The sequence below is a fragment of the Lipotes vexillifer genome, unplaced genomic scaffold (assembly GCF_000442215.2).
Source record: "Lipotes vexillifer unplaced genomic scaffold, Lipotes_vexillifer_v1.1 scaffold194, whole genome shotgun sequence".
In the NCBI taxonomy this organism is placed as follows: domain Eukaryota; kingdom Metazoa; phylum Chordata; class Mammalia; order Artiodactyla; family Lipotidae; genus Lipotes; species Lipotes vexillifer.
In genome coordinates this window covers 2,171,619-2,182,361 of record NW_006771758.1, presented here as the reverse complement: position 1 = coordinate 2,182,361, position 10,743 = coordinate 2,171,619, and the positions used below count along the sequence as shown (strand labels likewise).

At 42.9% G+C, this 10,743-nt stretch overlaps 1 protein-coding gene across 1 annotated transcript in view; it reads right to left on the bottom strand.

Moving 5' to 3' along the window:
• TIMD4 (T cell immunoglobulin and mucin domain containing 4) overlaps positions 1-8,559 on the bottom strand; it is a 33,995-nt gene extending 25,436 nt beyond the window's left edge. Inside the window, exons 1-3 of the mRNA XM_007447130.1 lie at positions 8,502-8,559; positions 2,456-2,797; positions 100-366 (exon numbers count right to left, since the gene is read on the bottom strand). Coding sequence (XP_007447192.1) covers positions 100-366; positions 2,456-2,797; positions 8,502-8,559 — 667 coding nt within the window. The remainder of the gene's footprint in view (positions 1-99; positions 367-2,455; positions 2,798-8,501) is intronic.
• Between the last annotated feature and the right edge of the window lie 2,184 nt (positions 8,560-10,743).

Genomic DNA, 10,743 nt, shown 5'->3' with positions numbered 1-10,743 from the left:
GTTGCTGGGCTGCCCCAGTCAGCAGGAGAACCCTCTTCCAAGGGATCCAAGGTGCATCTGACCAGAAGAAGGGAAAGAATGGTCCGTTGAACCAGGCACCTGCAGTGAGGATGGGCCCCCCTGTGGAAGGCTCAAGGGTCAGAAGTATCGTGTCTTCCTCATGAAGGGAGTCCCGTGTTGTCAGAGGGCATGTGGCTGCCGTGGTGGTGAGTGCAGCAGCGGTTCTCATCTGAAGCGGTGGTGTGGCTGGCAGGTTAGGTGCAGGCACCACTGTAGTTGTTGGAAGCACAGCTGTGGTTGTCGTCATGGCGGTGGTGGTGGCGGTGGTTGAGCGATGGGTTGTTGTTGAGCGCGTGGTCATGGGACCTGTACCCAATAGAAGATACGTCTGGTGCCAAGTGGAGACGGAGGAAAAGGGAAACACTACAGATGTAGCTGGCATCCGTCCAGCTTCAAAGAGTAATCTTTGAAAATGACAAATCTAATTATGTCAGTCCCCTACCTAAACTTTTTTACTGGGTTCTCCTTGCCCGTAAGATGAAGACTGAACCCCTAACCACACCCTCAGGGCCCCACCTGATCTGCTCTTTCTTTCCCATCTCGGGCCTCCACTCTATTCTCCTCACTTTTCCCCAGCCCACTGGCCTTTCTTCAGTTCTTCCACAATATTAGTGACCTTCCATCAGAGGGACTTTGTACCTACTGCTTCCTAGACTCTCTCTTCCTTAGACGGACTCCTCCTTAACCCTCATGTCTCAGCTAAAAGGACGCTTCTGCAAGGAGGACATCCGCATTCGACAATAACAATGTCTTTTGCACACTCATACTTGACCTTCATAGCATTTGTTGCATTTCCTAACTACACATTTATTTGTTGATTATTATGGAATGTCTGTTTCTCCTAGTACACTGTAAGCTCCACGAGGGAATGGCTGGTATTTATTTTGTTCTCTGCTACAAATCTAATACCTATGACAGTGTCTGGTACATAGTAGGTGTTTCAAAAACATGCATGAATGAGTAAATGAATGATCCCACCAAAAGTGAGCCCAAACATAACATTTCAGTCAAGCAAGATGAATAAGCTCTAGAAATTTGCTGCACACATTGTACCCATAGCTAACGATAGTATATTGTACACTTGAATATTCATGAAGAGGGTAGAAACTCATTCTAGGTGTTCTTTCTACAATAAAAATTAAAATCTAAAAAGAGCGAGTCCAAAGAGTGTAACATAGGGTGAAAATGTAGTCTCTTTCAGATATTAAAGATTGGTTCATGCCCAAACCACTCACCCCCTAAACATCTGAATCTAAGTTCATTAGCAACAGTTATTCTACAGATACCACCCTCTCTTAAATATGCCAAATTTCCACTAACCCTAATGGACCAGAAAGACATCATTAGTTTCAAGTGAACTTAGAAATATCCTCACAGAGTGCTGATGTCAACCAATATTTTATAGAATAAGAGCTGGTTATATCAGATTTGAAAAGCAAAGACTTGGATTGGCATCATTTAACTTCAACAAACCCTAATGATACCTCTATCTCACAAAGTTGCTTTGAGAGAAAAATATACTAAATATATATATATATTCAGTATATTAAAAATATACTTTCATATATGCTTGTGAAAGTTCTCCAATTAGAAGCGTCCACATCAGTTGTTCTCAAATTTTAGAGCACATGAGAGTCATCGGAGAAGCTTATTACTTGCATGGCTAGCCAGAACCTGCCTTCCAAGAAGCCAGTCCAGTTAGGAACAGAGCCCAAGAACCCTCAGTCCTCGGTGCAGGCTGAACACGGAGCTGAATTTGAGAGGCTCCATTCCAGACCAGCAGGAACAGTGGTTATTGTTCACATAATTCAACCATAGGCTGCACTCCATGCAGCTCAAATCGTTACGAGTTCCACCATGCTACAAATTTCATCAAAAGCAACTGATAGTAGCAGAAGGAAAGATCACCTGAAAACTGCTATTGACTGTCTCCAAATCCCCTGCCCTTTCCCCTCTGCTGAGAGTTGGGCTTATGGGCTGAAGCTGATCCATGAACAACACATTTTATCTCATTCATCCAATATTTTTTTAAATTGTGAAATCTTTGCCAACATGCAAAAATCAATATACTTCACATGATAACTGGGAGATGTGAAAGCACTGGGCCCAAATTTCTGCAATTCCCTAGAGAAGAAGCAGCTGCCCTCTTCAGAGTGACCCTGAATTTCACTGGTTCCCTACCCCCCACCCTCTACTCCTCACTCATTTCTGTGGGATTTTTGGCTCCCACAGGCATCTGCTCCAGACTGTGGCTCCTCTAGTCATCAACATGTCTCAGATTTAATCTGCCCACTCATTGCTTAAGCAGCTTCAGCCTCTCCACCACCACGCACTGACGCTATGACCCATGACTCGTGAACCTCTCCATCCACAGACACAGCCCCTGTGTGCTCACCTCTCCTCAGCTCCAGGCGGATGTTCCTCTTCACATCGTTGAACCAGCCAGGTACCTCTATGCGGCAGCAGTACACACCACTGTCACCTTCGTTGGTGTTGAAGATGGTCAAGGAGACATCCCCTCTCCGGATATTCTTCAGAAGTTGGTATTTTGGCAACTTTCTCGAGACCACCCTTGTCCCATCGGTGTAGAGAAGCTCGTCATTGCATTTAGAGTTGGGACACTGGCCTTTGCCCCAGCACATGCTGTTGCTGTTAGGAGACCAGGATGAGTACATACAGGGCAAAGTCACCGACTGACCCAGAAACGCTCTCATGACAACTTCTGATGCAGCTGGAGCTGTGAGGAAAGATGAGAAAACTAGGTTGTGAGGTACTGAAATCTCTCAAATATGCTCTACAGGGATTGTGCAGATAGATGCTTTCCAGGAAGATGAAGAGGGTCGTAGTGTATATGTTTCTTTAGCCCAAATTCTGGCCTGCCCTTCGCTGCTGCTAAGCTCCTAACTCCACACCCCTCCATCCCTCAAGTGGAAACAGCTGACCGCCTGAGTCTGCTCACACCTCCACAGCAGATTTGCTGATCAAAAAAACTCTGACCTTGAGTACCATTCAACAAAACAATAAATTCTCCATGGAAAATCCTGACCCTTTAATCCAATTCTACTAATTCATATAAATAGGTCTAAAACAGCACTCTACCCAGTGTATCTTAATAGGCAGTGATCACCTACTACTGACTTGAATGCCTCAAATGGGTCTCTGTCTGTCTTTCACCCCAGAGTGTTGCTATGGCAGGGAGACAGGCTGTTGAACTATATCCCATTGTCCTCGTCTCCTTTTAGTACTGGAGATAGAAATTAATTGCTCTGGACCATTTGTTTGTTGTCAGAGAACGTGAACTTAGGTGGAGTTTGTGGATTTTTTTTTTTTAATGTGAGAACTGGAAAGGAATCACAGGAATTCTTTGGAATGGCAGCTGTGACATAAAGATGCTGGTGATTAGGTTGACCATGCTAGCTATATGAAATAGAACATAGCACCATTTTTAAAATGAAGTGTCTGTGTTTTCCAACTTCAGCTGCTCATCAGCATAGCCTGGGGAGCTTGCTAAAAATACCTATTTTCTTGCCCAACCCTGAGTCAAAATCTTAGAGGCCAAGGCACATGGAAATGTACATAACCGAGGCCTCCAGGTCGTTCTGATGTCACTGACCACCCACTCTGTTTGAGGACCACTGGACAGCCTTTTCTAAGATAACTTCCATCTCTTGAGAATCCGTGAAAGTTTTTCACTGCTGCAAATGTTAAGCCCTCTGATTTAATTGAGCATCAGTGATTGTTCTCAATCAAACCATGCTATTGACAGGAGAACCAGGCAGGCTATAGCTCCAGAGTGTCAGGATGACATGCCGCTCCTTCTTGAGTACCTAGACCCTTTTGTTTTTAAATTTTTTTTAACATCTTTATTGGAGTGTAACTGCTTTACGATGGTGTGTTAGTTTCTGCTTTATAAAAAAGTGAATCAATTATACATATACATATATCCCCATATCTCTTTGCTCATTGTTTTCTTCAAGGTACCCTCCTGTAAGACTCTCCGTTCACTAATTCTGTTAACCCCGTTGGCTAAGTTGTGTAAGACATGGCCAGTAGCACCGTATTCCTCCCTGACCCTAGGCGGCAGCAACTTCTAGCTATCCTTCTCTGGAAGAAGGTGAGCTTGAGCCCTAGTAGTTGTCCAGGTAGTAAGCCAGATGAGGTACTTGCTGGGTTTTGCAAAGTTTGCTCTCATGATGAAAGGTCATTCCAAGTTCAGACCCACCTGGAGCCTTCCCTAAACTCATCGTCTCTTTACTTTGCCACAATGGAGATGTTTCACAGATTGTACATGCTGTGGAAGCCCATTTTGCCTCCCATGAAGCCAGGGAAAAAAATAAAATTGTCTTCAACCTCAGCTGTGATAGCAATGCAGGACACATGCACCAAAAACCAATGACTTCTAAAATATGAGCTTGTTCCTATGAATATTTGGTAAATTAATGAAAAATGTGGACAGAATTATTTCTACTGGAGATCCAACAGTTTATTATCCCAAGTATCGCAGTATAGAAAGAGGCATCCTACTACTCAATAAGGGAAGACTAGATAGAAAAACTGGCAAAGGCAACAAACACATGAAAGGACGCTCAACATCATTAATCATTAGAGAAATGCAAATCAAAACTACAATGCGATATCGTCTCACACCGGTCAGTATGGCCATTATTACAAACAATAAATGCTGGAGGGGGTGTGGAGAAACGGCAACCCTAATACACTGCTGGTGAATGTACATTGGTACAGCCACTATGGAGAACAGTATGGAGGTTCCTTACAAAACTAAAAATAGAACTACCATACGACCCAGCAATCCCACTACTGGGCATATATCCTGAGAAAACCATAATTCAAAAAGAGTCATGTACCACAATGTTCATTGCAGCCCTATTTACAATAGCCAGGACATGGAAGCAACCTAAGTGTCCAGTGACAGATGAATGGATAAAGAAGATGTGGCACATATATACAATGGAATATTAGTCAGCCATAAAAAGAAACGAAATTGAGTTATTTGTAGTGAGGTGGATGGACCTAGAGTCTGTCATACAGAGTGAAGTAAGTCAGAAAGAGATAAACAAATACCGTATGCTAACACATATATATGGAATCTAAAAAGAAAAAAAGAAATGGTCATGAGGAACCTAGGGGCAGGACAGGAATAAAGACACAGACCTACTAGAGAATGGACTTGAGGACACGGGGAGGGGGAAGGGTAAGCTGGGACAAAGTGAGAGAGTGACATGGACATATATACACTACTAAATGTAAAATGGAGAGCTAGTGGGAAACAGTCACATAGCACAGGGAGATCAGCTCGGTGCTTTGTGACCAGCTAGAAGGGTGGGAGGGAAGGAGACTCAAGAGGGAAGAGATATGGCGATACATGTATATGTATAACTGATTCACTTTGTTGTAAAGCAGAAACTAACACACCATTGTAAAGCAAGTATACTCCAATAAAAAAAAAAAAAAAAGAAAAACTGGCAAAGGACAAAACAGGCAATTCATAGACAAGGACATATGAGTGATCAGTATATTTCAACTATTAGATTGGCAAAAAATTAGAATGCTGATAATATGAAGTGTCGGCTAGACTGGGAGCTGGGAAATGACTTAGCCTACTGGAGTAAACTGGAGTGAAATGCGGTGTGAATTGGTATAGCCACACTCTGGGGAAATTTGGCAGTTTTGGTTAATACTCAACATGCAAGTGACCTAGCTAAGCCTGGGCAATTTCATGGTTTGTTATTTGCTCTAGAAAAGCACAGGTGCGCAAGGAAGCCTATTTGCAAATGTTTACTGCAGTGTCATATGTGTGTGAATGAAATGAACAGTGTGTATATGGGGAGTGGCTAACCTATGGCACAGTCCTTCCGTGGAACCACAATGTACAAGATTAATAGAATTAGACAGATTTATATCCATTGGCATGAAAACTCCAAGCCTTATCAACGTATGAATAGGAGAAATTTCAAAATGACACATAAAATACAAAACCATTTTAAAAAATAAATAAACCAGTTTGCAAGTTTTGTGGGCACAGACACATGAAAGTAAACGTAGAGAAAAGTGGCTGGTGGGACATACACCCAACTCATTGTGTCAGCAGCTCCATGATCAGAGGAAAGGGACTGGGGTTCAGGGCACTAGTCAAAAGGGATTTAACTTTATAACATTTTAATTGTTCCACCAAGGGTGTCTCTCTATTACTCATTGGATTAAAAATTACCATTAAAAAAAAAGGAAGCAGGTGTGGCAGAAAAACACCCATCAGGCTTACATTGAGAACCTCATTCTGCTAGTTACTGCTTTTGTGTTCTTTGGAGGAAAGCCACACTAATCCTGACCTCATTATCCTCATAAGGCAAAGGGGGAAGATAATGCTCGTCTCAGAAATAGTTCTCAAGGGCTTCCCTGGTGGCGCAGTGGTTGAGAGTCCGCCTGCCGATGCAGGTGACATGGGTTCGTGCCCCGGTCCGGGAAGATACCACATACCGCAGAGCAGCTGGGCCCGTGAGCCATGGCCGCTGAGCCTGCGTGTCTGTCTGGATCCTGTGCTCCGCAACGGGAGAGGCCACAACAGTGAGAGGCCCGTGAACCGCAAAAAAAAAAAAAAAAAAAAAAGAAATAGTTCTCAAGTTCACAAGAGATGCAGTATTAAATGCCACATGAAATTAATAAAGTATTAGTACAAATAACCAAGCATTTCTGATCTTAGAGATAGGATAAGAAACTGTCTCTTTCCAGCTGCAAAATTATCTGAAGCAAAGGAATCATTGGTATTAAATCAATTTCTCTTTGGGGGAATTACCCAGGATGGTGGGTACAACCTAGGTTCTGGTGCCAGCTTGGTTCCTCCTCTAGCTGGTGACCTTAAACAAGGCCTTTCCCCAGTCTGGGTCTCAATTTCATCATCTACAGAGTGAAGGGTTTGATCTGGCATCTTTTTTTTTTTTTTTTTTTGCGATACACGGGCCTCTCACTGTTGTGGCCTCTCCCATCACGGAGCACAGGCTCCGGACGCGCAGCCTCAGCAGCCATGGCTCACGGGCCCAGCCGCTCCACGGCATGTGGGATACTCCCAGACTGGGGCACGAACCCGTGTCCCCTGCATCGGCAGGCGGACTCTCAACCACTGCGCCACCAGGGAAGCCCCTCTGGCATCTTTTAAGAGCACATTCAGTTCTGATCACCAATGCGTCTGAGCAGTCACTGCCTTCTAAAATGGTCATTTTAGAAAAGGCACAAATGAAAAACAAACAGATCATCCACCAGGTGCTGCCTTCTTCACATAGAGTTGTAGAAGCCCACTCAGTCAGTGTCCAGCCAGAAGCCGGAAAGGAGGCCAGATCAACTTTCAGCATCACCAAACCCTCCACACCTCCAGGTCCCAGGACAAGGTAAAGACCAGGCAAAAACAATGATAAAGAAAGGGAAAGGAACTGCTTTCATTCCACTAACTCCCACAGGGTATCTGGGGAGAGAGACAGTTAAATGAGCAACTACTACAGGGCGACAAGTTCTCTAATGGCGGGACTCCAGGGAGGACAGGAACTCACAGCAGAAACCCTTAAACCAGTTTGGAGGCTATGGGTAGTCAGGAAAAGCTTGACTTAGGTGGAGACCTGAGGATGTATGGAGTTCTAGAGGAAAGAAAGGCACAAAGAACAGTATGACAAAGGCTTGTTTTTCGTGGAATGTAGGTGTTTTCTCACGCAGCACATTTGAAAGATTCACGTGCAGAAACTATGAACTGTTAAAACTGCAAGGGACGTTAGATATTGTATAGTTCTAGACTCATGGATTGTTAAAACTGGTCTTTTCCAAGTCCATCATTTCTTCCATGGAAGGGCCATAGTCGCCAGTGTCAAAAGTTAATGACCAAGATACAACTTCAGCTCAGCCCAGAGCATTCCACCTGTATAGCAGCAGGATGTGAAGGTCTATACTGGTCCACACCTAGTGTGTGTACATTTGCATCATCCGAAACCTGGAAACAATATGCAGAAAAGGTAAACCTCACCTGGACACCTGGCCCCCAGCAAAATAAAACAAACCAAGAAGCAAACAAGAACTCCTAAAAATAAAGAGAAAAATAAGGATTATAATAAGGGGTCTTAGCAGAACAAATTCCCCTGGTTCTGACTGTGCTAGTAAAACCTGCAAAGGACATTTCTTTTCCCCATGTTATCTGACCCCTTATCTCTGTGTCTCTTCTTAAATTACCATTCCTGGTATGAACATAAATATCCCCGCCCTAAAACTCCCAAACCAGTCTCAAGATAAACCCTGTGTCACAAAGAAAGGGAGAGACCTTCCAAACAAGAGAAGCTGAGTGGATGCAGGAATGAAATGGACTTCACTTTTATAGATCAGCCATGGAAATCCGGGAGGTGCCAAGCCTCCAGGGACTCCTGGATGGAAGGTCTGAGAACACTTACTCAGATAAAGCCGCTGGAGCTCAATCACCAGCCAGAGAAACAGAGGCCCTTTGGACATTTTGGTTGTTGGCAGGCCCCAGGAGTCTGTCTGTCTGTCCAAATTCCATTTCTTATACTCCAGTTAATGCTGACAGGGCGGGACCTTTAGGTTTCATTTCTCTTTTTGCTTCATAATCTTCCCTTTCCCCCTCCTGAATGGCCTTCCTCAATCTGGGATGCATGATAAAATGTGCTGAGCACGTTTCTCCTGCCCATTAGTGTGTGTGCAAACATGTGGAGTGATGGTGTGGGCAGGCATGTACTCCGTTGTCCACTCATATAGGGGGATTTCCTACACGTACATGAGCATCTATGCTTGTGTGTATGTGCACTCGTAAACTGTGCATCAGCCATGGTCCTCCTGGCTACCATGCAGCTTACAATAAAATGCAGTTAACTCTCCCCTCCTCATGTGAGCCAAAGGCAAGTTAGATGGGAATTCGGCTCTGCTCCCACTCTGGGTTCTCCCTCATCCAGCCCCTGTACCCCTTGCCCTGATAATAGAGAAATAAAAGCAGGGCTGCCATCAACTATCACATAAGCCAAAAACACCATTAGAGTTTACTGGGCAAGGAAAGAGGTTCACTAGAGGAAGCATATGGTGATAGTTACCAGACAGGCTCAGGTAACAGGCTCAAGGGCTGGGCCCAATTCTACCACTTGTTAGTGAAACCACTTGATGGAGAGGAGCACGCAACACAATTCATGAACTAGATTTCAGGGCTTGAACTAGATGATATTTATGGCCCTTCTGCACTCTATGGATTCAACAATATATCCAGAGCCACAGAATCATTTAGAGGAGGAATCAAATCAATGTTCACCAACCAGATGTGTTTTCTAAATCATCATTAGTTATTGAATGCTTAATTATATGCCAGGCAATCTGCTACATGATATAGCTGTATTATTGAATTCTCACACCCTAAGAAATAGAAATTTTTTTTCTATTTTAACAGATGAGGAAACTGAAGCTTAAGAGAGCCAAGTAAATGACATTCACAGCAAAAATATTGTAGAAACAGAAATTAAGCCAAGACTTTCTGATTGATCCCAAAGTCCGTGATCTTAATCACTACACCCTCCTTTGATCTGTGACGCTTATGGCATTGCACCATGAGACCAAGCATATCAGTGGCCAACAGCTACCTAGCCCCAGAGAGGGAATTTAAGGATGCACAGATGTTCTAGATTGTTTTAGAAAATTTCATTTGATTGTCACCAGCCAAATGAGCCTTAAACCTTCAAATTTCTCACACTGAAGGATTAGTGAAAATACAAATCTTGGGTGAGGCTCTGGAATCAGAGAACCCAGAAAACAGGGGGCAAGGGATGAAAATAGAGGGATTCAAAGAAAGTTTTTCCACTGTATGTTCACTAAACTTTGAATCCTTTTCCCACCCTATTCCCAGGAAACTGGGTGATTTAATCTCTCAATAAACTGATGGCCCAAATAAAACACTCAAAGATACTGATATTGGGGTACCCCCAACAATATCACCCAATCCCCCTTCAATAAAGTCACCAGTGCATGAGTCTCAGTCATACATGCAGCACTGCTAATCAGTTTTTAGGGTGTCACTTTAAGATATGAATAAACAACCAAGAATCTCGACATTTCAGGAAAGTCTTCTGTACAAAAAAGATGTAAAGACAACAGAGAGAGCAGAATAAAACAAGCAAACAAATAAACAAACAAAAAAACCCCAAAACTAGTATCTTCCAAGAAAAAAAGAAACAGAGAAACTATAAAAAAGCAAAATCAGAGAAAAAAGAAAGAGCTCCTAGAAATTTAAAAGATTATACTTACCCCCAAATTTTATGGAAGATTTGAAAAATAAAGCTAAGGAAATTTTCTAGAAAATATAACCTATCTATGAAGTCTAATAGCTAGGGGTGTTTCAGAATATTAAAACAAAAAATTGAGAGGAGGAAATTATTAAAGAAATATTTTTCTAAATTCTCATAACTCAAAAACATGAGTCTCCAGATTGGGCGGGCCAATCAAAGGCTAAACTTCATGAATAAAAAGATCCCCACAGAACTAGTACATTATCATGAAATATAAGAATATTAGACATAAGGAGAAGATATTAAAAAGCTCCAGAGGGAAAACAAACAAAAACATATTGCATTGAAAGGATTTAGAATCAGAATTGCATTGGTCTTCTAAATAGCCAAGCTAGAAAATAATGCAGGAATG